The 25,008-nt window shown below is 58.6% G+C and overlaps 2 protein-coding genes across 2 annotated transcripts in view; one reads left to right on the top strand and one right to left on the bottom strand.

The window, feature by feature from the left end:
* Positions 1-328: 328 nt before the first annotated feature.
* Positions 329-1,924, bottom strand: NCLIV_048000 (putative PRP38 family domain-containing protein; the record flags this gene model as incomplete). Its single annotated transcript, XM_003884351.1, has 1 exon — positions 329-1,924. The coding sequence occupies one exon, from the start codon at positions 1,922-1,924 to the stop codon at positions 329-331; it is 1,596 nt and encodes a 531-aa protein (XP_003884400.1).
* Positions 1,925-3,638: 1,714 nt separating this feature from the next.
* The window catches only part of NCLIV_047990 (conserved hypothetical protein), a gene marked incomplete at both ends in the record, with an annotated part of 37,002 nt that continues 15,632 nt past the window's right edge, over positions 3,639-25,008 (top strand). Inside the window, 9 exons of the mRNA XM_003884350.1 lie at positions 3,639-4,199; positions 4,804-5,251; positions 5,683-9,394; positions 9,899-11,876; positions 12,147-13,435; positions 14,384-21,068; positions 21,712-22,115; positions 23,083-23,373; positions 23,721-24,875. Coding sequence (XP_003884399.1) covers positions 3,639-4,199; positions 4,804-5,251; positions 5,683-9,394; positions 9,899-11,876; positions 12,147-13,435; positions 14,384-21,068; positions 21,712-22,115; positions 23,083-23,373; positions 23,721-24,875 — 16,523 coding nt within the window. The remainder of the gene's footprint in view (positions 4,200-4,803; positions 5,252-5,682; positions 9,395-9,898; positions 11,877-12,146; positions 13,436-14,383; positions 21,069-21,711; positions 22,116-23,082; positions 23,374-23,720; positions 24,876-25,008) is intronic.

The raw sequence follows: 25,008 nt of genomic DNA, 5'->3' as shown, positions 1-25,008 counted from the left end.
TCCTTCGCCTTTCTCTCTCTTTTCAGTTCTCCGTATATTCCAAGGCTCTCTGCCTTGCCTCGTCGTCTCTGTCACTCGCCGCTATCTCGCCTTTTGCTTCGATCCACACCGTGTGCCGCCCTTCTTCGCAACTCCTCTGTGCGTCGGTCCTTCTCTTTTCCGTCCCTGTTCTCTCGTTTTTCTTCTTCTCTATCTCTGTTGTGCTTTACACACGCCCTCCCTCCCCCACGTCATCTGGTTTTCTCCTCTCCCTCTCACCACTTTCTCGCCTCTTCTTTCTTTCTGGCTCTTTCTCTCTTTTCGTCCTATAACCTTGCCTTTGTGACCGTTACTTTTTCAGAGGTTTCAGACCGAGCTGTGCACGCAGCGCATCCCATTCCTGGACCGAGAGGGAGTCGTCGTTTCCCTTTTTCCGGTCTCGGCTTTCCTTTCCGAAGCTGAACGCTGGACCTTTCGCTCCATCTTCCGCTCTCTCGGCGTCTCCCTTGTCGGGTCTGTTCCTGTCGCCTCGACGCTCCCCGTCTCTCGTGTGCCTCCGTCGTTCTTCCTCGTCTCTTTCCTTCTCGTGCTTCACGCTGCGTCGGTACCGGTCGTCGTCGTCGCGTCTCTCTCGGCGATTCTCTTCTTTCTCGTCTTCGAATCTCCTTCGTTTCCCTCGGTCTCCGCCCTCGTCTTCGTCGCGCTCTTCTCTCCGATCGCGCCGCCGCCGCTCCCGCTCTTCTTCCTCTTCCCACCGCCGCCTGTCTCGTCGTCGCTGTCTCTCCTCTTCCTCCTCTCGGTGTCGCCTCCGCCGACGCTCAGCGTCTTCTTCCTCGCGACGGCTCCGCCGCCTGCGCTCGTCCTCGCGCCGATCGTCCTTCTCTCTCTTGATCACGGGCGTTGGACTTCTGCTACCCACCCGCGTCCTGTGTCCTCGGCCTTCGTAGCCTCTCGGGCCGTGCGCGCGCCCCGAAAGATGCCACTCTCTCTCTCGCTTCTCACGCTCCTCTTCCCCCTCATCTCGCTCGTTTCGCCTCTTCTGTCTCCTGACTCCGTCTGCGCCCTCCCCTCGCTCCCTGTCTCGCTCTTTGTCTCCAGGTTCCTTCTTTTCCTTCCACCAGCCGTCCCCGGCGTCGTCGCTTCTCTGTTTCTCCTTGTCGCCGCGATCCGGCCCGCCGTTCTCGATTTCGAGCTCGCGCACTTGCTGGAGGAGAAGTTGTTCCTGTTCCTGTTGCTTCTGCTTCATGCGCTGTTGCAGCACGCGCCTTTGCAGTTTCTTTTGCTCCTCGCGAAGTTGTTCCTTCTGGAGAAGCCAGAGCTGCTGGTCGCGCTCCGACACGCCCTCGCCGCCGGCGACTCCCGCGGGCGCGTACACCTCGACGTCGTGTTCCAGCGCGGTCAAGCGCGTGGGCGGCAGATCACCCTCGTTTTCGAGGACTTCGCGCTTCGGGAGAACCGGCAAGTCGACGTCCAAGAAGTTCGTCTTCCGCAAACAGTCGTCGACAAACTCGTCCATGCAGACAATCGCGAACTTTCCGTCGGGAAGGCGAAACCGGAGCTTCCGGTAGTCCGCAAGGAGCGGCTCGAGGTGCGTGTACACCTCGGACGCCCGGCCGACGAGGCGCAAGTAGAAGGCGCCGACTGCGCGCAAGTACTTGAACTGTTCCTGCTTGATGAATTCGAGGACAACTTCCGTCTCCGGTTGGATCTGCAGGAGCTTCAAAACCAAGCAGAGAAACGGTGCTGGCTGTCGCTTGCCGCCATAGGTTCCCCCGACGTACGTCAGCGCGACACAGGGTTCCAGGACCGTCTCGGCAGTGAGGGCGAAGCACTGCTCTTTCCAGTACACACTCTCGTAGATCTTCCGGCGAATAATTCGAGAGACGAGCGTCTGGGGGTTGCAGCCGTGCACCTGCTGCGCCAAAGGGTCCGTTCGATTCGCCATTCTGAAAAAACCGACGCGGAGAGCGAGAAAGAGAAGAGCGCGACAAGGAGACGAGGCTAGGCTCCCCACACGCCGAACAGTTGCAGGCAGGGAGAGGAGGGAGAGGAGGGAGAGGAGGGAGAGGAGGGAGAGGAGGGAGAGGAGGGAGAGGAGAGAAGGAAGGGACCGCGGAGAGGGGACAGAAACGAACCGTTCAGGGAGGGGAGACGGAGAAGGCCGAGCAGTGCAACGAAGAACATAGATACACGCGGACGCGGAAGGGAGACTGCTCGGGCGGGCGAAACGTGCAGAGAGAGGAGGAAAGAGGCAGAAAGAGAAAGACGAAACGGAGGGCGACAGAAACAAAGAGCGGGAGCGGCAGACCAGGAAGGCGGCCTCAGGACCAGGAGAGCCGAAACGGAGAGAGGAAGGAGAAACTTCTCAGGAAAGCAACGAGAGGAAACACCTGTTCGCTTCTTCTCCCTGGAAGAAGGGAGAAAAGGGGGAAACGGTCTCCATTCAAAAAAAGAGAACTATACACCGGAAGCGCCGTTTTTTTTCCTGGTCCCCACCGCGACGAACGACCTCGGGAGATCCCCGAAGCACGTCCTCAGTTCTCTGACGCGAAAAGGGAAGAAGAAAGTTGTGGAACGCCTCCCCTTCGAAGAATTACAACCTGGACACAGAAAACGAAATGCTCCTTCAAAGTTTCTCCTTTCCTGCGATGGAGAAACAGGCGGCGAGACAAGAAGAGAGCGCATGCACTTTTTCCGCGACTCGAACTGCTCTCGCTAGACGCGGCAGCCAGCGAGAAGAGCGACAAGACAACTCGCCGGCTTCGTCCGGGAAAGCGGGAGAAAAAGAGGAAACTCCACTCTTGTTTTCACCGAAGAACCCTCTGGAGAGCCTCACTCTTCTAGCTGGAAGAGGCGTTCGCGTTTTCTCCCTTTTCCCTTCCCTCCTACACATGTCGGGAGGCGCGGACAGGACCGCTGCATGTTCGTTCTGTATGTGCGGCGCGAGAAGAACTGTGTTGGGGCTTTCCCAGGTGCATGTACACCCGGTTTCTTCGAGCCCGACATATCGTGTTTCGTGAATCACGCCTTCGTCTTTTCAATTGTCAAAAGGGGGAGACTCTGCCTTCTCCGCCTCCTCTCTTCTGAACAATGTCTCGTCCGCGGTTTTCTCCAAGAGAAGACGGCGAGAGAACAGCACGCAGAGAGAAAGAGCAGCGAATAGAGCGTAGCGAAGAAGCCTTGGTACGGTGAATAAGGCGGCGCTGGAACTGGAAGAAAACCGATTCACAGAAGCGCGGCCGCGCGATGGCGGCGGAGCAGACGCAGGAAGCAGGGAGAGGTCGGCAAAAGCTCCAGAAGGCGACGAAAGGTGAAGGGAAAGGAAACCAGTGAGGCGCGAGGACGCCGGAGGAGATGCAAGCGAGGAGTCAGGAGCCGGAGGAGATAAGAGTTCTGGAGAAAGAGACGAAACAGACGAGAGGAGCCGCAAGTGGAAGGAGAAGAAAGACCGAAGAAGGATGCGATGAGGAACCAGAAGAGTTGGAAGAGAAGGATCTCTTCCTCTAACCAGTTAGTCGAAGTTCTGGAAGTTTTTCTTTTTGACGCCTCTTCCTCATTAACTTCTTCGTTTCGTCAGATCTCCGGCTATCTCGCTTTCAGACTCCTCCCCTTTTCGACGCGCAACGCGTGGGGACTGTGATTCTTCTCTCTTCTCTCCCATGGCGCTTCCTCCGGTGGGAACAGGGCTTCCCGCCCACGTCGACGAGGCTCGGCGTCTCTTCCTCTCGCTTTTTCATCGCGAGGGCCCCCCGTCGCCCCTGCCAGGCTTCGCTCCGCTGTCTCATAACGCACCTCTTCCCGCCTCTCTTGCCTTTTCTTCTTTCTCTCCTGGGCTTCCGTCCTCTTCTTCGCACGACGCGCAGAGAGGCCTGGCGCAGCTCGAGCCGACCCTTCTGACGTGCATCAAAAGCCTGAAGGACGCTGAAGAGGCCTTGACCGAGGCGGGTAGACGGTCTCTCTTTCTTTCGCTCTTTGGTGCGGAGGACAGGCGAGGCGAGGGTGACGTACTGGCAGGGCGAAAGGCGTTCCCCGACGGAGGCGTCCCAGCGAAGAGCCTCGAGGAAACCGACGGCCTGATCGGCGCAATAAGCAAAGCCGCGCTTCTTCAAGAACCGCCTCTCCTTTCCACTGCCAAGCGAAAAGGCCTCGAACTCTGCCAGCTAGCCGTTGCGACCTTTGGTGGGGTGTACATACACCCGAGTGCGATTCCCCGCATCCAGGTACTGTTTCCATTTCCGTCTCCCCCCATCAAAGGGCTAAGTACCCGATGGCACGAGAGGGAAGGCCGCCCGGGGATTTCCCCAAGAAAGGAAAGACGCACAGTTCGACTACACGGAGGTGTACGTACAGCTTTTTGTGTGTCGAGGGTGCGTTACTGTTCTAGGAAACTAGACGAAAAGGACAAGCCCCCTAGTTTTAGACAAATATCGCTCTCGCTTTGTTTCTTTGCAGTCACATCGATAACAAGGCTCGTCAACTCGTCCACAGTACTTCGTGCCTCTCTCCCGTCTAAGTCATCGTTTAAGTTTCTAAGGATCTACTTGTCTCTGTATTTTTCCATCGACTTGCTCGCCCTGTGCTTTGGTTGAGGTTCCACGAAGGCTGTCCCTTCTCTGTCCGTGTCCACTGCCCAGTCACGCGCACGATTTTCCCCAGCTCACTTTCGCTTTTCATTTCCCTTTCTAAACGCTCATTCAATTTTCGCTCTCTCCCCCTTTGCGCCTCCTCATCTGTGGGTTTTTTGACAACTCTCTCATCTCTGTTGCCCTTTTTGTTTATTTTTCTACAACTCTGTCACCTCTGTTTTTCTTTGGCGCTTTCCAGCAATCCTGTCTGCATCTCTTCCGTGTCGACAGTTCTCAAAACGTGAAGCGCGAAGCCTTGCTGCTGCTGAGAGACACGCTCTTCGCAGTCGTCTCAGCGGCGTCTCTCCGCGCGTCGGCACCTGTCTCGTTTGTCTCGTCTGTCTCCTTTTCGCCGCTGAGGGAGGATGAGACAGCGCGCTGGCTGGTCGAGCGCGCGGCGCGCACAAACCGAAGCGCAGAGGAAGAAGGACGCGAAAGAGAACAGACGAGCGAGACAGAACAAGAAGAAGAGGACGAGGAAGGAGAAAGAGACGACGGGGGGCTCTGTCAAGGAGGAATGAGAGGCGAAGATGACATTGAAAGGAGAATTGATTTGCCGACGCTCCTTCGGCAAGTCACGGGCGATCTCCTCGAGAGGAAAAAAACTCTCGGCTCTTCGGTCCTGGCAGCCGCTGTTCTTCTCCTGGGTAAGGGAGGCAAACTACGTGACATCCTCTCTCCTTCGATGCTCGTCTGCGTCTTGTTCGTGTTTCTCTTTTCTTTCTTGCTCTTTTGGTTCTTTTCACCGATTCTTACTCTCCCCCTGTTCACTCTTCTGGAATTCACGCGTCCTGTTCCCGCGTGCTGAGTTGCTGCATTTTGGGTCTTTCTTCTCGTGTTTTCCGTTCGACTCTTCGCCTCGCAGGCCTTCCTCTTGTCCTCGCGCATTCGCCTTCACCTCCCTCAGGCGCGCGGCGCCCACGCATCCTGCTTGCTTCCTCTCTTTCTGTTCTTTCGTTTTTTCCTCGTGAGCTCTGTCTTTTTCGACCTATGAACGCTGTTGGCGCCGCCGGCTGTGCCTCTCGAATGCGGCCTCTGAATCTTGATTCATTCCTGTCCGAGTTCTTGTTTTTCGCAGGGAGTCTGTCGTATCTGTTTCCTTCCTTCTTCGTACGGCACCCCGGTTGGCGCGCTGACCTTTTGCAGATCTTCGTACATGCGTTTCAGCCCAGCGAGACGTCTGGGAAGCCTCTCGAAGAGTCCCTCCTCCAGGCTGCGCTCGAGGCTCTCCGATATTTCTTCAAACGCCACGCCTCCTGCTTCTTCGCTCTGGCGCGCCGTACTCGCCTCGCCCTCTACGCCTCTGTCTCGGTCCTCGCTTCTCCCGACTCTCTTCTTTTCTCTTCACCCTCCGAGGCATCCGCAGCTGGACAACGGCGACTCGCGGCGAGAGGACTGGGAACGGAGGCTGCAGCGGACGCATGTGCCGCGCATGCCATGCAAGAAGGGGGTAGCCTCAGAGCCTCGTCTCTGGCGTCGTCGTCTCCGGGCTTGGTGTCTGGGGGATCCTCGACTGCCGCGTCTCTTCCGTCGACTGCCTTCCGCGTTTCTGCGCGTTTGTCGCCTGAGGCGCCTCTTTCTCTGGGGGCGAGGAAGGCGACAAATCTGTCCATCCAGCTCGCCGGCCTTCGGCTTCTCCAAGCGCATGCAGACCTTTTTCTGGAGGGACTCGTTGAGGATGTAGTCTCTGGAGAGGCCAAGCGGGCGAACCTCCCCCAGGAGGACCGAGGACTGAAAAAGGAGAGGACAGCTGCATCCGCAAAGGAGAGTGCTGAACCAGGAATGCTCTCCTTTCTTCGCCACCCTGACAGATTCTCCACGCTGCTGTCTACAGAAAAAGGAGGCAAGGACCAGGTCCACGCACGGACGAGATGCATTCTCGACCGTCTCCTTTCTCTCGCGACTGAGGGGCGATCGAATCCGCGCCTTCGCGCGGTCGGTCTCTCTGCTCTCGAGGCAGTGATTCAGAGTCTCCTTCGTTTTTCGTTTCGGTCTCCAGAGATCTACCGGACGGTGTCTCCGGCCTTCCAAGCCGCAGCGCCTCGCCACAGTCTTCATGGAAAGGAGGAGAGCCAGAGAGAGGGCGAGGGAGAGAGATTGAAGGAAGACGCAAGGTTTGAACCTGCGCTGGAGTGTCTTGAGTTCTCGGAACACGATCGTGCCGCAAGCAGGCAACGCCTCCAGCGCCTTCTTTTCCAAGTTTGTCGCGGTCTGCTTCTCGCCTCGCGGGCCGCCTGCGGATTCAAAAGACTAGCGATCTTCGCTCTCGATACTGAGGAAGTCGCCGCCGTTCTCAGACAGTGTGCTGTCTACGGACGTCTGTTGTCGCTCCTCTTGAACCCGGCAGTCTCTTCATGCGGCCTCTCCTCGCCCTCTTCTCCTCAATCGTCTTCTTCTCCCCGTTCTTCTTCTCCCTCGTCTTCTCCCTCGTCTTCTTCGTCTGCTTCTTCTTCTTCACCTCGCTCCTCCTCATCTGTTTCGTTTTCTCGTTCTTCCGTTTCGTCTCGTTCATCCCCCTGTGCCGTCTCGTCATTGTCGTCATCCGCGGCTTCTGCGCTGTTCCAAGAATGGAGTCTGTGCGGCATTCCAGATGTCTCGGCCGTACACCTGGGCTTTGAAGGCGCGGCGCGGCTCCTCCGCGTTTCGCGGTTCCTCCTCTCGGAAATAAAGATTCCTCCGTCTTCGCGAAAGTCCTTTTCTCTCCAAGATTCTGCCGCAGGGGCTGACACAGCGGCAAGCAGAGACACCCTGTCCCTGGTCATGGTTGGCATGCTCGCGAAGCACGCGCCGTTTCTTGTTCTCGCCGCCGCGCGTCTGCTTTGCGGCTTTTTGCAGCCGCTCGTCCGCGAACGGGAGGCGACAGGAGGCGGAATCGTGGAAGGACGAGGAGACACAGACACGCAAGGCGAGGACAGGAAAACGAGAGAAGACGCGGGGGGCTGTCCACGAAAGTGGGGGACGACGCGGTTCGAAGCCAGACTCGAAGACGAAAACAAAACGGTTCGAGAAGAAGTTCGAGAAGAGAGCCGAGAAGTTCGAGAGCAAGGAAAGGAAACATTTCCCCGATGCACGGAGAAAAGATTAAGAGAGAGGAGGAGTCTGCGGAGGCGGAGACGATACAGAGAAGCCGTGGTGACTCGTGCGGCAAAGAAGCTCTGGGGAACCCTGGCCGAAACCACGCGCCGGCTGGTTCGCCTGTTTATTCAAACGGACGCGCTCTACACGTCTCCCGAGAAAAAAGAACACATCAGTCGAGCCGTTGCGGCTGCATGCGCCGCGCTAGCGATGGGGCGCTGTCTCGAGGAGGCACGAACGGCTGACGCAGCAAGGACATGGAGAGAAGAGGAAGGAGAAAGAGGCGAAAGGGAAGGAGGAGATGAAGGAGAAGAAGGAGATGAAAGAGACGAAGGACACAGAAAAGGAAGCAGAGAGGAAGATGGCGAAGTGGGAAACAAGAGGAAGAGAGTCGGGACGACATTGCAGGGAGGAGAGGACTCATTGAGGAAACGGCAGAAGACGGAAGAGAAGCAAGAAGTGAGACTGCGAGAGGAAGTGGAAGAACGTGAACCAGAGGAGGCAGAAACGGAAGCGGAGGACGAAGAAGAGGGAGGAGAAGAGGAGGAGGGAGAAGAAGAGGAGGAGGGAGAAGAAGAGGGAGAGGGAGAAGAGGAGGGAGAGGGAGAACAAGAGGGAGAGGTGAGATTGTCGGCTGGTGAGCTTCTCGCGGTGGTTGTTGAGGAGACAGTTCTCCTGGGCATTGACGGAGGCGGGGAACGTGGAATTGTGGAGGAAGAAGCGACCGCATCTGCCCGCCAGCGACTTGGAGACGAAGAAGGTGGCCCGGGAGAAGTCGAAGAGACGGTGCAAAACGACGTTCGCTTCAGCGGCGATGAGGGAAACGTGAGGGCGATTGGGGAGCTCTGGAGACGCGCCCTTGTCGCTCTCGAATCAGAGGACAGGGGCAAGTTTATTGCCTTCATTCCCGCTCGCCTCGCGGAGGAATCGCCTGGAGAAGAAGACAGCGGCGTCTCCTCTTTTTGGGGCTCGAAGGCGAGAGAGGCTGCCACCACGAGGCAGAGAGTGCGAGTTAAGTGCAAGGAAAGCGATCAGCGAGAAGCAGGCAGAAGAGAGCTTGAAGACATTTCCAGAGGCGGAGGACCGGAAGGGCGGGAAAGGGGCGAGCTGGCCTTTCGCTTTCCGCCGTGTTCTGTCCCTTTCGATTCGCCTCTCTCGATACCTCAGCAGGTAGCAGACAGTCTCCTTCGCTCTGTCCTCGCCGTGTACCGTCTCGCCCTGGGGGCGGTTGGCCTTATCAACCGCACGCAGGAGGAGTTGTCCCGGCAGTTAAGAGAGACAGTTCTCTCTTCCATTTCTGCAGACGGACCAGCGGCGTCTTGTGCAGAAGACAGCGCCTCTCTCTGCGTTTCCCCGTCGTCTTTTCTTCCGGCCTCCTCAGTGTCCTTCGACGCGCAGGCTTCGCTCTATGCGCTCCACGCGAAAGAGGGGACTGCAGGCACTTCCACAGAAGGCGGGAGAGAGAAGAGACAGAACCGAACGACTGGAGAGAATGACGAAGGAGAGGGAGAAGGAGAGCAAGAAGAAGAGCCAGACGAGGACCACGACGCGGGTTTTCCCTCCGCAACATCGACACGAGCAGCCGCAACTGTCTACGCCACGGCAGTGGTGGATCGACAAGCGACAGGCAACGAGGCAATTCTCGCGCGTGTGGCTTTGCTTCTTCAGCGCGCCTTCGCGGACGACGCAACACTCTTTCCCCTGCTGCTCCCGTGGTAACACAGAGATCTGGACACGCGCTTGCATTCTTTCCATTTCTGTTCTCGTAGCGTATGGACAGCGTAGTGGCGCGGGAGAAGGCAGAGACTCACCGATTCACACGCAGGCATGCATCCCCACGCTTTCTGCCTGCTCTGCGTCCGCTGAGGCCTCTTTCGCGCTCTGATGAAGCGCTATCAGTCGATAGTTATCTCTCCGTCATGGCGTCGCTTTCTATCTGCACATGCGTCTGCACAGAGGTATCTATATATATGTGTGTGTGGATAGAGAAGGCCGTCGTCCTCTAGAGTTCTCTTTGTCTCCGAATTCATCAGTCTATGAAGCTTGTTGGCTCAGGGGATCGCTCCCTCTCCTTCTGTTTCTCTCGCCATGTATACTCGCGTCTTTATTCCTTTCTATACAATGAATCTCCACGTGGCGCACGAGCGTCGAAACTGTTTACCGAGTAGGATTCTCCCGTCACGCTTCTCTTTCTTCTTGCTGCCTCCTCTCCTCTCCAGGGCCGCCGCATTCGTTTCTTCAGCTACCACAGCCCTCTCCTCTGAGGACAGTTTCTCTCCGCTGTCTTCCCCCGGCGCTCTCGCCGTTCTCCAGTCTTTTCTTCTTGCCTGGAAGGAAGCCGAGAGACGTGCGCCGCCCATACAGACGGCCCGCAACCACAGCGAACACGAGCAAACATGTCTCGGCATCAACTCGCCTTCTTCTCCCTCTTCTTCTCCCTCTGCTTCGCACGTTATCCGCTCAGGGGCTTCGGCCTCGGCTTTTATTTCTGGTTCGTCGTCTTTGCATCCCTCTGTTTCTCGCTCGACTCGATTTTCCTCCAGACGTTCAGCGGGTCGCGTCAGCGCCGCCTGGCGTGCATGGCATGCGTGGCGTGCGTCGGTGGAACGACAAATGAGCGAGTTTTGGGTGGAGGTTGCGGGCGCATGCATCGAAGCGGCGACGCTAGCTGCTGGTGACGAAGGCGAGACGGCGGGGCCGCTCGCAAATGCAGACTCGTCGGAAGGCGCGTCTGTGCGGGGACCGGTCTCTCTTCTTCTTGCAGCACCACCAGCGGTGCTTCTCGAGCAGCTTGCGCTTCTCCGGCTCCTGCTTCCACGCGCCCTCGTGGAGGGACTCGCAGATGCGACGCTCGCGGAAGAGGCACTGTTGCTTCTCGAGCAAACGCTGGCCGCCATCGAAACCGCGGCGCAAATCCGGGCTGCGCCCGCACTTCCCTCGTGTGTTTCTTGTACGTCTTCTCTTTATCCTGTCTCCTCTCTTGTACTCCCCTCCGGCGCCTCGTCGCCTTCTCCCACTTCTCTGTTTGGTTCGCGTGGAGCCTTCGCATCTTCGCCTTCTGATTCATCTTTGAATGATTTGCTGGCTTGTTTCCAAGATCTCGTGAGTGCGCTGCTTCCTCTTTTGAGACCGTACGTCGTCGCCGCTGCAGCCGGCAGTCGGACGGCTCCACCTGAAGAGAAAGGAGGAGAGAACGCAGGCTCCCTGCGCCGTAGGTCTAGCAGCCGAATGTCCTCTCTCTCGCGTTCGTCTCTCGCGTCTTCTGGCGTCTTGGCATTCACGACTCGACGAGGCGGCAGCAAAGTGTCGGGAGGCCGAACGGGCGGAGACCCTGCGGCGAGGGTCGGAGCGGGGACACAAACTTTGCAAGCTCGCCGCCGCGATTCGGCAGATCCTAGAGTGGCGATAGGTTTGCGGATTTTGCGGTTTCTAAGCGATGCGGGCATCCCGCTCATAGATGAGACTGACCTCCCAGGAAGAGAAAAGACACCTTCGGACGAACTAGTTCCCGTGGTCCCCGTAGGCTGCACAGAAAAAGAAGAGACTGAAACGCAAAAGCCGGAGGCGTCTCTCAGTCTCCGTGCGTCGCTCGCCCTCATTCAAACCGACCAGCCTCAGTTGGCTTCCTGTTTCGCCTTCAGCCTTCATCGTCTTTTTCATGTCCCTCTGGAGGTCTTCTCGCCTTCCGTGGAGCTGTCAGGAGGACGGGCTCCGCAGCCCAGACACGCCGACTGGAAGCTGCATGGCCTCGCAACGCTGCGCTTCGACGACCTCCTGTCCAGGGTATGTACAGCTGCGTTAGGCGCCACGGATCGCCAGCATCGGGCTACCGCATGCGAACTTCTGTTTGTGTTCCTCTCCTACGTTCGGGGACAGGCGGCGCGTCTTCTGGCCTTTCTGAGAGACGCAGAGACGAGAGAGCGGGATCAGATTCCTCTGGGCGGTCGCCCGCAGCCGACGACGCAAGAGGGAAATCGAGACGATTCAGACGACCTTCGCACACAGCAGAGAATCTGTCGACAGCTGGTGGCCGCGGTGTATCGGCACACAGTGCCTACCCTTCTTCGCCTCTGCAGCGAAACGAAACGCGACGCCATTCCCAGAAACTGCCTCTTTCCACTGCTGTCACAAATCGCCGCGGAAGTCGCCCAGGAGAGCTGCACATGTTGGGACGTTGAAAATGGCCTCGATGAAAGGGTACGTCTTTCTCTTTCTCTCTACCGTTCTTGCGTTTTTCTCTCCCGCTATCTCCCTCTCCGTCTCCCTGCCTCCGAAGGCTCGACTTCCCTGCACGTGTGCTTTCTCTCTCCTCATGATCTGGGTCGCCTCTGCGCGTCGCGTTGCTTCATCGTTTTTCCCATGCGTCATCTTTACTTTCTCTTTCCATCTATTCTTCGTTTCTCCCTCCCTCGTTCCCTTTCATTCTCTTCTCGCTCCTTCACTTCTCTCGTTCGCTGCTCGCTTCAGCTTCTGGCCATCGAGTCCGTTCTCTTCAGCGCGCTGACGGCCCCGTCGTCGACACCGTCTCTCCGTTCCTTAGCATCTTTCGTCTTTTCGTCCCTTCTTCTTCATCTCATTCAAATCGCCTTCACCAGCCCCGCGGCTCTCTCTCCTGCTTCGGCGTCCTCCGCTCCCTTTTCTCCTTCCTCCTGTCTCCAAGGCCAGTTTTCGTGGGGACACGCACCCCCGGCGACAGCCGCAGCACGCGACGTGGCGTCTGAGGCGTTTGAATTGCATGCAAAAGCAAAGCGAGCAGCGATCGCGGCAGCCTCGCTCGCAGTGTGCGCGTATCTGCTTCAGCGTCTCAAACTCGCCCTGTCGCTTCCGTCCCCCGCCGCGCGTCTGGGAACTGCCTCAGTGCTCTCTCGTCTTCTCCCCGTTTTCCACTTTCTCGCAACAAATGCGGACGGCGAGTCGCAGCCTGCCGTTTTCCGCGACTTCTTTGTGACGAGGCTTCCTGACTGGCTTGTCACCGTCCTCGCGGCTCTCTCGGCGCGAACCCGCCGAGACGCGAGGGCCGACGGGACAGCGGAGACACCCGACGAGACCGGCCAGGACGCGCTCCACACGCCGTGGGAAGGGGCCAGGAGGACGAGGCCGCAGACTGGAGAAGCGTTGCAGGCCGAATCAACTGCTCGACGGGAAGGCGCCGAATCTTGCCCAACACGCGTTGCTGGGAAGGAAAGAGGAAGAAGCGAGGAGAAAATCCCGAGTCGAGAAGCGGCAGATCACAGGCAAGAAACGGAGAGGTCGAGTGCAACCGAAGGCGAGAGAGCGAGTTCAGACGCGCGCCGACGCGGACGGATGAAAACAGTCGACTTGCAGTGCGACGTTTTCTTCAGCGAGACGGAGACAGAGAGACAGCATGCAGACCGGACAGAGCGAGAGGGAAGAATGGGGAAGAGGCGTACGCCACGCGACGGGATGCCTGCGAGCTTCGAGAAAGCGCAGGAACAAGGTGTTAGAGAAGGCGTCCTTTCTCTTCGACGGAAACTGGGGCTGCAAAGAGCCTTCGAGCGATCTCTGGCGCCCCTCGCAGCCGGGATGGCGTCTGCGCTTGTGAGCCGGCAGACGCTGAGAGAACTCGCTTCTGCGGAAAAGGGAGAAAGCGACAGCCGAGGTCGAACATCTGGATGCCCTCAAGACACCAGTGCAGGCCGAGCCGGACCTGCACGTGGAGACGGAGCGACCGCCTCGGCGCGAACCGGAGCCGACAAGCTGGGTCGCCTGACGGGCGCTCTCTGGACATACGCAGTGTACGTTCACAGGAGGTTCGAAGCCCACGGGCATGGGTCAAACGCTCCCACCCTCGCGCTCAGACACCAGACAACAGACACAGAGAGGAAGCACCCTCCGCACCTCGCAACGCGCATTTCCTGAAAAAAATATGGATTGGCTTCCAAATCATCGCACGCAATCCCGTGATGTGCACCACGTCCATCGCTATCGCTGATTTCGTCCAGCGATCGATGCGTCAATCTCTCCCGGTCCCAATCTCAGCCTGCAGCTACCGGCATCTGTGCCTATCCTTGGGAGAGGCAGCTGAACACTGTTGCGTGCTGTCGCGTGGTGGTCCGTTCTCCCACCTCTCCATGGATACCTACACATATGTGTATGTATGTGGCTCTGACAGCTGGACACGGTTGCGTGCTGTCGCGTCGTGGTTCGTTCTCCCACCTCTCCATAGATACCTCCACATATGTGTATGTATGTGGCTCTGACAGCTGGACACTTGGGTGCTGTCGCGTCGTGGTCCGTTCTCCCACCTCTCCGTGGATACGTACACATATGTGTATGTATGTGGCGCCGGCTTTAAGGTTTCGCCTTTCGCCTGGGTTTGTTGACAGATGCACACGTCTCGAGCTGCGGTGCCGGCTCGGCGAAGTAATCCCGTTTTTGTCCGTATTTGCGTCTCTCCTTAGGAGCGAGAAAAAAACGAAAATCGCCTTCCGTGACCGCCATCCACCGCGTGTGTCTGAGCGTGCCGGAGTGTTCTTGCCGCGTGGTGTTTCTCGATGTTCGCCTACTGTGTGCTGTCCTTTCCGTCACCCGCAGGCTTTCTTCTGCCACGTCGCTGCGAGTGTTTCCCCTTTTCTTTCCATAGTTGGATCGAGTCCAAGCGTTGATTGCGCCGCGTAAATATTTCTCAGGGAACCAGGACCGATTTCGTTTTTGCCTGCTCGAATCCTCTTCCTTTTCTGCAGGGGCGAACCCTCGAGAGCCTGCGCGTCGATCGCCCGCGAGACGCTTCTCCATCTGGAAGCTTTTATCGAGGGCGAGGGTTTGCAGTCGCTGCGGCTGTCTCCAGAGACACCCTGTGAAGTCGCGGACACCTGCGGCGGAACCGCATCGGGGCGAGCCTTGGTCGGAAGAGATCTACGTCGATGGCCGACAAAAGCGACTGCGCTGCGAACGCTCGAATCCGCGATGCTGGAGTGTCTAGGGAGCGCGACGGAAGCCGGAACCGACACGGATGTAAATCATGGACCAGTGAACCCACCTGATAGTCTCTCTTCTTCTCCTTCCTTTTCTTCTCCTTTGTCTCGTTCTTCGAGTCGGTCTTTTTCGACGCTGTGGTCGACTCTCACTGCATTCGCCGCCGCCATGGAGGCAGGCGCCTGGCTGCTGGCCGTAGGCTGGCTCTCTCCTGCTGACCTCGTCGAGTCGGAAACCGGCCGCGCTCTTCTCTCAGTCACACGGGTATGCCTCTGTGCTGCTCCGCCTGCAGTCGCCTCTCCTTCTTCGTCTCTTTCTTTCTCTTCCAGTGGGTTTTTGGCTTCTCTCGACGCGTGTGCGTCGACTGGCGCCCGCGAGGCTGGCGACGTGGCCCGAGCTGTTGTCCATGGTTTCGCGAGCTCCTGGGGCCTCTCTGGGGCTCTCGTCGCTTCTCGGCGGTGCGGTCCGTCTGAGGCGCGCTTGCTCGTCGAGGCGAGAGGAACTGTCTTTTCAGCGGCTCTTCAGACTGCGCTTCTGCAACAGTCGCCTTCTCCGCCTCTTCGTTCGGAGTCTCCGTTTTTGTCGGCGTCTTCTGCGCGGAACTCATCGGCCTCGGACAGGCAGACCTCCAATCTAGAGGGAGTTCCCGGCGGGGCGAGAAAGCCCGCTGCGGCGGCGCACTTAAGAGAGAACACGAATGGTGCAAAAGAGGGGGAAAAAGGAACTGAGTCCTCCCAGACCGAGGAGACGAGACGCCAGGAGACACAAGAACGGAGGGAAACAACGGAAGTCGGCCGAGAGAGAACGTCGTGTGAATCAGTTTCTGCGCGAACTGCCTCTGCGGCATTGGCGGCATGGCCGAGTGGTTCGAAAGAGGGTACTGTGCATTTGTTTGCGAACCTTTTCGGCGTGATTCTCGCCCCCAAGAGAAGTATGTGTCTTCCTGCAGAAGGCCCGCTCCGGCAACTGCTTCTGCGCGACGCGCTCACTCTGAGAAAGCGTCTCATTGCAAGGACAGATGAGGAATGCAGTGCAGCGCGACCGCCACCTGGGAATCTGGCAAGAAGGCCGAGCAAAGTTGGAGAAGGAAGGGAAAAAGAAGACGACGCACGCCAAGACTCAAGGGAACTGGACAGGCAAGGGAGAGGCCAGAAGGAAAGACGCCGCCAGCGACTAGAACACAAGGACAGAGCGAGAGAGAAAACGGCTCCAGGAGAAGAGAGAGAAGAAGAGAGAAGAGAAGAGGGAGAACAAGAGAGAGAAGAAGAGAGAGGAGAAGAGAGAGGGTGCCAAACGGTGGACGTGTTGGAACTGCAGGCGCTACAGCTCTGGCTGGCGAGAAATCCTGAGTTTGATCTTTTTCGCCTTTTTCTCGAGAGGCCACGCGGGTTTCTGTTGAGGAACAGTCGAGCGAGACGCCCTTTTTCTCCTGCAGATTCGGTGGAAAGAATGGCGCGCAAACCGCGTTTTTTTAGCGAGGAAGGAAAACTCGTAAACGAATGGAAACAGACGCGCAGGGCTGCCAGGAGAGAAGACGCGTCCTGCCTGTCGCAAAGCGCAGGAACAGAATGCGAGCTACCTGAACACTTCCCGGAGACGGACACCACACTCCACGAGAGAAACACCAAGGACGAGGACAGAAGGACTGTTTCCCTTCTGGGGGAATCCTCGTCTCTTCAATACAGAGGACAACCCAACGTTCTCGACGAGTTCCTTGAATCTCTCGCTCGTCCGCCATCTTCGGATTTTCCGTCATCCCTGTCCCCTTCCTTTTCTTCTCCATTTTCTTCTCTGTGTTTGTCTACGTCTCTTTCGTCGCCTCCGCAGGCTGCGGCGTTGGGCGTCGCCGAGGCCGTGGCGGCGTTCGCGTCGTGGGTTGAGGGTGTCGAGGCTCTTGCCGGGGACGGATTCTTTTTTTTTGAAGCTTGCTCACGCGGAACCTGGCTCTGGACATGCGGGGAGTCTCTGACTGGGAGAGACGGAAAGGGCGGCATGCCGCGTTCTTCAGAATCTCCGACTTGGGTGCCTCCAACCGGGCGCGCGTCGGGTCTCGCGGCGCCTGCGCCAGGTTTGTGCTTGGCCCTCGCAGAAGCCGTGACGCATGCACTGGTAGAAAGGCGTGCAGGGCGGTTTGGGGGGAAAGTCGAGACTGCCTCGGGCGTATGGACACCTGCGGAAGCGGTAGTGGTTCGTGAATCGACGCAAGTGCTGGCCCTTCGTCTCCTTCTGCTTTTGCTCGCCTCGCCGTCGCTTTCCGTCACAGGCAGACGCGGGCGCGAAGGGAAGGCGGAGGTGGACGAGACCGGAAGGAAAGTCGAAGGGAGGGCGCAGGACTCTCGGAATCCAGGAGACCCAGGGGGAGGAGAAGGGGAGAGGGGAGGCCGGGAAAAAGACCGGGAAGGAGAGAGGCGGGCCGAAGGAAGGAAGGCGCGGGAGACGCACGTCGGCGCGCGAATTGGGAGCTGCCTCTTCCTCCTCCTTGCGGCTCTGCCAGCCGGCACCTTTTCCGCGCTTTTCTCTCTCTCTGCCCCGACTGAGGGATCTTTTGGGACGACACCCCGCTCTCGGCTTTTGTCTCTGTTGGCGACGCACGCAGAAAGTGCGTTCGCGTGGTGCGTCAGCTTCTCGCGTCGGACGTCTCCCGACTTGGCCTGCCTCTCGCCTGCTGCGTTGAGGGCGGGGAGGCGAAACTCCTCGTCGTTTCCTTCGCGTGCATGCCTTCGGAGGGACTTCTCGCCCCTTCTCGCGCGCGGCTTTCTCAGCTGCCTCCACCGCCTCACAGGCCGCGTCCGAGAAAGCTGCGCCGCTCGTGGTCCCGCGACGCCGGAGACAGGAGACGGGTTCGAAGGAGAGCAAGACGTGGAAGGACCAGGGACGAACGCGCGCGACACAAGGAAAGAAGGGCAACCCAGCGAGGAGGCGTTGCTCGCGCATGCGCTCCTCGTAGGTCTGTCGGTGTGGCAGCTTGAGACGACCTGCCTCGGGACTCGAAGCGCGAGGACGGACGCGCAGGAGACTCTGAGAGGAGAGGAGCGGCACGCGTCAGACCACGAGAGCGCACAAGTGGACCAGGAAGCCGCAAAAGAAGAACATGCGGAGGAAGGCGAGGGCGAGAAACAAAGTTTGAAAAGCCCTACGAGATGGGCCCCGTCTCCTGATGTCGGCATGGCGCATCCTGCGTCTGTCTGTTTACATGCGTCTCTATTCCGTCCGCTAGGAAATCTGTTGCAGTCGGTAAGCTCGTGGACGCTCTTCCTCTCTCGTCTTCGGTCCTCCCCGAGAGTCCTTGAGGCGCTTCTGGCCCTGGCGCGCGCGTCTGCCGCCTCGTCGCCAAACACCCAGCCTCTGTCGGGTGGCTCTTCGGCCTCGTCAGGCTTCTCGCCCTCGTCTTCTCTCGGGGACATCCCCAGCTCGGGAAGGTCCGCAGTCCTTATTGCAGTCGGCTGCCTCCTCTTCAATGCTCAAACGCTTCACACGCTGCTCTCTGAAAGAACGGGAGACTATCGTTTTGCTGGCACCTCATCCCCGCCTTCCTCTTCTTCGTCGTCTGCGCCTTCATCATCTTCGTCTTGTTCCTCAAATGCTTCTTCATCTTCCTTCTCTTCTTCCTCACTTTCTCCGTCTGTCCCCTTTTCTTCTTCGTCTCCGTCCCCGTCGCTAGCTGGGACGAACTTTGACGACGCAGAGGAGACGATGGATGAGGAGGACTCGCGAAGGAGCGCGGCGAGTGAGAGCCGTGCGAGAGGGAAAACACTCGGCGAAATGCGCCCTCCGATCCACGCTGCAGTTGGCCGGTTTCTTCAGCTGATCGATGTGTCGGTCGCCACGCACTTCCCGCTGACCTCGCGCGAGTTTGGCGATATGCTGACGGCGCGAACGCGCTTGGAGGCCTGCCGCATGCGAAGCCTGGCGAGGCTCTTGGGTGTGCTCAGAAAACGTTTGAAAAACAAACTCGAAGGGAAGTCTAGCGAGAGGGAAGCGCCTGCGGCTGCGTCACGGCAGGCCGCCGAGGCCGATTTCGTTTTTTACCTTTTTCTTCTGCATGCAATGATGAGAATGGCTGTTGACAGCATCTCTTTTCTGAGCCCCTGGAAGCAGCGCATGGATAGCGAAGACTCCGCAGATTTGTCAGCGATGGAAAGCCTCGTGCGCGCACAGAAAAACCTCGGCGCGATCCAGCTCTTCGAGCGGGTTTTTGCCTCCCTTGCGGAGCGCGGGCATCTCCTCCAGGCCTCGGTCTTTCACTTCCTAAGAAGCCTCGTGCGTCGCGCGTCGTCGGCACCTCTTCGCGTCCGAGCATCGCTTCTCCTCCTCTGCATTTCAACCTTCCTCTCAACCCCCTACGGGTTTTGCCCACACGTCGTTCCGTCACCTTCTTCTCCATCTTCGTCTCTGTCTCCTTGCTCGCGCTTGTCCTTTTCTTCGTCTCGGCGAGGGCCCGATGTCTGCCGGCTTCCTCGCGACGAGGGCGAGGCGCATTTGCGGGTGACTCTCATGGAGAGGGTGTTCCTTCCGCTTCTTGTCCGTGAACGCAACGTCCACTTTCTGGTGTTTCTCTGGAAAACCTTGACGCCTGCACTTCTCTCTCTGGCCGCGCTCCCGGGTGTCCACGCAGCTCTGGCGAACCTCCCTGACTCCGGAGGGACCGGCCAGTCTTCGCGCGCCCCCAGTGACGCCGGCGATTTCCCTGCGCTCGTGTGCCAGGCCTTGCAGGTTACAGAGCAAGCCACACGACTCTTGGGAGTTCACCAGCGACCGCCAAGCGCGTCGGACGGCCCTGACGACTCTGGGAGACAGCGCACAAGTCACGCGGAGGACGCGCAAAGACGCGCGGCGTGCGTCGCTCTCAGGTGGGCAGTCGAAAGAGCGGCTGTCGCTCTTGGCGTCTTCGAAGTGCTTCTCTGCGTCACGCCGGCCGGCGTCTTCCGAACGGAAGTCGCTCTCGCGCTTTCGCCTTCTCTCACTTCGCGATCCGCCACTGGAGGTGACATTGCCCCCCAAAAGGCAAGGGAAGCCGCCGCTTTGAGTCGGTTTCTTGCCAAGACCGCGAATGCCGCCAAAACGTTCCTCGTGGCTTCGCATCTCTCGCCTTCTCTGCTCTCTCCACAAGCTGACCCTCCTTCTCTTTCCGCTTCCTCTTCTTCACCTTCTTCCTCTTCTTCTTCTGCTCCACCTTCTTGTTCGACTTCGGTTTCTGCTTCTCTTTCGGCGCATGCGCCTTCGCTCGAGACGTTGATCTCGCGCTTGCGTGTCCGCGGGTTCGGCTGCCTGGTCGCGGTGATTTGTGCGACGCAGACCAATCTTCGCGTGTATTCTTACTTCCTCTTCGACTCGGCCCAGTGGCCTCTGCTGTTGGCCTCGCCGTTTTCCCGCGCAGAGATGAAGCGCGGGGCCTGTCTCCTCCGGCGCGAGAAGCGGCGCGACGGAGAGGAAGGCGGCGAGCGATTGGCAAGGCGCGAAGAGACAGGAGAGGGACTTGAGGATGATCTCGGCTCGCAGGGGACAAGGCGACAAAGGCCGGTTTACTCCCTGGCTGTTGAAGACGAAGACAGCGGAAAAGAGGAGGAAGACGAAGAGGAGTCAGATGCTCGAGGAGTCTGGTTTGGAGAAGGAGACGACCGCAGCGAGAGAGAGATGCCGAAGCGGCGGGGGTTCGGAGGCGAACGAGGCGAGCGCGCGGAGGCGCACGAGCAGGAAAGAGGTACTCGCCACGGGGAAAGTGACGGCGAAGATGAAAACGGAAGGTCATGGATCTTCCAACAGAAACGGGGAGGACGCGCCACAGATCTGTTCGACTTCGTCGATGCAACACATGCGGCTGTCGCCGCCTCCCCTGGGACATGTGGGGTGTCTCTTCGCTCTCGTGGGTTGGCGGATGCATTTCTTGCTCCGAGCGGCTTCGAGAGACCGCGAGCTGGCCGACGGCGTCAGGGCCGAGGCAGAAACGAGGGGGGAGACGGCGCCAAGAGGCGCTTCGAATCGAGTGGGAATATCCTGCTTCGAGTCTCCCAGCGCGAGGCTGTAGCTGCGGTCAACCGGTCACTGTCGGCAAGCTTTTTCGCTTCGGTCAGCAGCGCAGCAGCTGCGAACGGAGACGGAGGAGAATGGCGAGACATGGACCGACCGACAGCCGAGGCCGGAGCGGCAGAAGGGAACGACGACGCTTCGCTCTTCTGCGCAAGAATGTTTTCAAAGCTCTCTCAACTCGGGTCGGAGATCGCGTCCTCGGCCCGCAACAGAGAGGCGGAGAGCGTTGCTCGTCGCTTGAGGGCGGCGGCGAGGAGGGAAGCAGAACGCGGGAGAAGAAGGCCGAGAGAAAAAGACGAGCGCGAGGAAGAGGAGCATGCAAAGAGGCTCGATGACAGCCTGCTTCGCCAGGCTATGCTCGGCTACGCAGGTGTCTGTCGTGAGACAGCGGCAGGGGCGTCTGGAGTATCTTCGCCGAAGCGACAAGTGAGTGACGTTGATTCGGTCGGGCATTTTTCGAGTTCAGATCCTTCGGCATTTCGATAGGCAATCGGGTCTCCGCGGGGATCTGACGCGCATGTAGGCACGTGGCAAGTCGAGGGAAATGTCTCCTTTCCTCCCGGCTGGATTGTGTTGCGCGTTCTTCGCACGGAGTCGGAGACAAAACCAGGCTCGGGAAGAACTGTGTCTTCTGGAGTGCGAGAAGAAGACGAGGAAAAACAAATTACAGGGATGCGTGCACGCTTACGGCGGGGGAATACCCAGGCGTGAATACTCTCCCACACAGTCCCCACGCGGCTGCTGGAAAGGACGGTGCATCAGAAAAGGTTCGACCGGGTCCATAGTCCCCCACACGGAGAGAGAAGTCAAACAACCACTTGATAGGCTGTTGGGGGAAGTGAAAGGTGGAAAGGAGGCGCGTATCCCCTGCCTCGTCTGCCTCCCGGGATCAGCGATGCTTTGTCTTGTCCTTTTTTCCTGGCATCCTCGATGTCGTCCGTGGTGTTCGGCACCTACGGTCTCGAGTTTGCGGCGGCAGATGCAGGCTCTTTCTTGCCTCCCTCCTGATGCGCTCTGGGAGACAACGACGTTCTCTGTTTTCACTCTGTCGTACTCTGCGTGGTCTCAGGAATATCTCGAAGATGACTTCCTAGACCGCGCACCTCTCCTCCCGCTTCTTCTGCGCCTCATCGACGTCCTCCTCGTTCGCTTTCCGCCTTCGCATCCCGCCGACTCAGGCGAACTTCTTTCGCTTCTTCACCTTTGGATCCAGGCAACGCACGAAAGCCCGTCGTCGCTATCCTCTTCTCTACCGTCTTCTCGTCCTTCTTGCCCTGCTTCGTCGAAGGCAGCGAGTGCGGAGTGGAGATGGTCTTTGCGACTCTTGGTTCTTCGTGTCTTCCAGTTGAGAGGCGACGCCCTGACGCCCATCGCCTTAGAAAAGGGGAGAGAGAAGAGCCTCGTGGAGTTTGCGCTAGACACCTGTCTAGACACCCGGTTTGCGGTCGACGGACTCCTGCACTATTTGCTGAGGTGAGAGTCCTGCAATTTCAACCCCTCCGGGACAGGCGCGAGGTTCCCCTGCTGGCCTTTCGTGGTTTCGATCTAGGTCTTTCGCACTGTCCGGCGAGGGCTCCCATCGCCTCTGGTCGAAACGCAGCTTTCCGCCCCTCAGAGTTCGTTGCCTCCGAGATACGCCCGTGCGTTCACTGAAACTTCGCTGCGCTCCTTTCTGGCTTTTTGTGCTCTCCGGGCCCTCTCAGAGACACCTGCTTTCTGCTCCTGCGGTGGCTGCCGCCGCCCGTCGCCGCTCCCCCCCAGGACGCCGAATCGCAGTGTATATACACCGCAGCACAGCGCTTCGCTGCGCGTCTCACACCCGGCGACGCAGTAACGTTTTCTCGGTTTCTTCAAATGCTGATGAAGGTGACAACGCACCCCCATCGCCTCTGGCACGAGTAGGTGGTCATCAGCCTCACTCAGAAACGGAGGCTCGCAAAGGCAGCGTCCTTCGACACAAATGTACCTCACCAGTCGGCTTTCATCATCTCCCTCTCCGAGTTCCGTTCTCTACGTGTGCCACGAAATTGCCGCACCTGTATATATATGTATGCATATAGATACATAGATAGATAGACAGATCGATAGATAGATAGATATGCGCATGTGCCTACCAGCGTAGATATGCAGGTGTACATATATATATCTAGGTAAGTATCCTGGACTGCTGGTGTGTAGACAAATACATATATATATATATATATATATCTGTGTGTACACGTTGAATGAACCGTGTTTCTCCTGGATGACCACACAGCTGTATGTGGTGGAGGGTCGCTTTCGAGTTTTTGCCTTACAGAGCGGGCTTGGCTGACTCCACTGTTCATTGGGGCGCCAGCGAGAAGGCCTCGGCTGCCGTTGTAGACGCCGGAGTCTGCTCCTCGGCATGCAAGAGACACGAAACGGTTTGCGTCTGTCTTCTGGATCGCTTTTCTCGCAGTGTCTATTTGAGACTCCTCGCGCTGCTCTTCCATCGTTGCGACTTCCTGCTGTCTCTCAACGGGTTTGCCTCGCCTTTTCCGCCCTCGGCCGGAAGCGCGGAGAACCTCTCCCCCGACCTCCCAGCCGTCCTCGTCTTTCCTGGCCTCCGCCTGTGGCGGTTTCTGCTGTACGTACACCCCGACGCGCTCGCGTACACCGCGGCCTTCCGGCGCACCGGCTTCGCTCTCGCAGGCATTCTGCTGACGGCGCCTCAAGGCAGGAGGTGCTACCGAGACATTGTGACAGCGAGGTCAGTTTCCTTCTGTACAGCTTGCCTCGAAAGCAGCGAAGCCGAGTTGCGTTGAGGCAGCAGAAAGTGCCGGCAAATGACCGGAAGAACTCGAGACGGGGTCGAGCAGACGAGGCACGTGCCGGGCGCACCAGGACAAAGGCAGTAGTCGACATTCCGTTTCCTGTTGCCCTAATCACACAGAAAAAGTGTACACGTGATCGTTCTTCCCTCGGGTTTCCGGGCCGGATTCTTGCCCCTCCTTCCCTGCTCGAGTTGTTTGTCTCTGTTGCTCGCTCCTCGTCTAGCGTCTGCGGCGCCTGCGGTCGCTTGCCATTGTTTCGCTGCGTCTCTCCACTCGTCTCCAGGCCGCTCCAGTTCTTTTCCCTCCTGGCGCAAGCCCTCGACTTCCCCTCTCTTCCCGTGGCGCGGCAAGCTGCGACTCTCGCGGTAGCTCTTCTCACTCTCCCGCCCCCGGTTTCCTCTGCTCACTCGGCCTCTTCGTCGTTCTCTGCAACGCAGCTGGATCGGCTGCGCAACGCACAGAGGCTCCAGGGCCAGAACGTCGTTCTGCTGCTTCAGATCCTTTCCAAATTCTCAGAGATGCTGGCGCACGAAAAGGCGCTTCTTCGAGGCGAGCGCGTTTCGATTCTTGGCGTGCCTCCCTCGCTCGCGTCCCGCGCCTCCTCGCCTTCGTCTTCCGCTTCTCTCTCGTCTTCCACTTCTCCCTCTTCTTTACCTTCTTCTTCTGCGAGAGTTGTGTCTGAGAGCGTGTATCGCTATTTCTACGACGGACGTCTCTTTTCGCTTCTCGCGGAGTTTCTTCCGCACCTGCCGCTCTTCTTTTTGGGCCCGAATACCCGAGAAGCGCCGGCCTCCGCGCGGCGTCTCTTTCTCGGCCTTCTCGACCTCGTCACGCCTCTGCAGAAATCCCTGACGAGCACAGAGGCGGCGGGGACAGGGGCGGATCGGCGTCGCCTCGACAAACTCATCGCCCTCCTTCGCATTCTGGAGACGACGTGCGCCACTCCCATCCGAGGCGGCCGTCAGGCAAGCGGGGAAGAAGAGCCAGACACCCCAGGGAGCGGAGAGGACGGGAGCGGTCAAGACGCTCGCGAGGAAGCGCAAATCGCAAGCGAAGCAGAAGACGTGAAGGCGCTGATTGTTCGTAGCGGCCTGGAGGTCGAGCGCAAGGCCGAAGCGGTGAGGAAGCTGGAGCGCCCGCCGATGCCCGCGGACGCGACGGCGAGTCCGGAGAGAGACCCGAGCGCGGCAAAGGCTCCACCACTCGGTGACGGGGCGCGCGAAAGAGAAATCGGAATCGCGGAGGAAAAGACGGTTTTTGACGAAGACGAAAGCCGAAAGGCGGATGAGAACACGGAGGCGAACACAAGCGAACCGTGGACAGATGCGGCACGAGTGGATGAACTCTTACTCGAGTGGCAAAACCAGCAGAGAGAAGCAACCCTGAGAGCTTTAGGTCCTCTATGGCCAGCGCTCTTCTCGCATGCATCTGAAAGCGAGTGAGATTGGCACCATCCCTCTTGTTCGTTGCATCTCCCTGAGGTTTCGCGGACTGTTCACGGAACAAATCACCCTGCTCCTCTGGCAGTGTACCTCCCCGTGTGCGCGAGGACTGGACGCTCCTGAGCCTCG

Source organism: Neospora caninum, chromosome X (genome assembly GCF_000208865.1).
Source record: "Neospora caninum Liverpool complete genome, chromosome X".
Classification (NCBI taxonomy): Eukaryota; Apicomplexa; class Conoidasida; order Eucoccidiorida; family Sarcocystidae; genus Neospora; species Neospora caninum.
The sequence above is the reverse complement of the archived record's forward strand: the minus strand, read 5'-3'. Positions and strand labels throughout refer to the sequence as shown.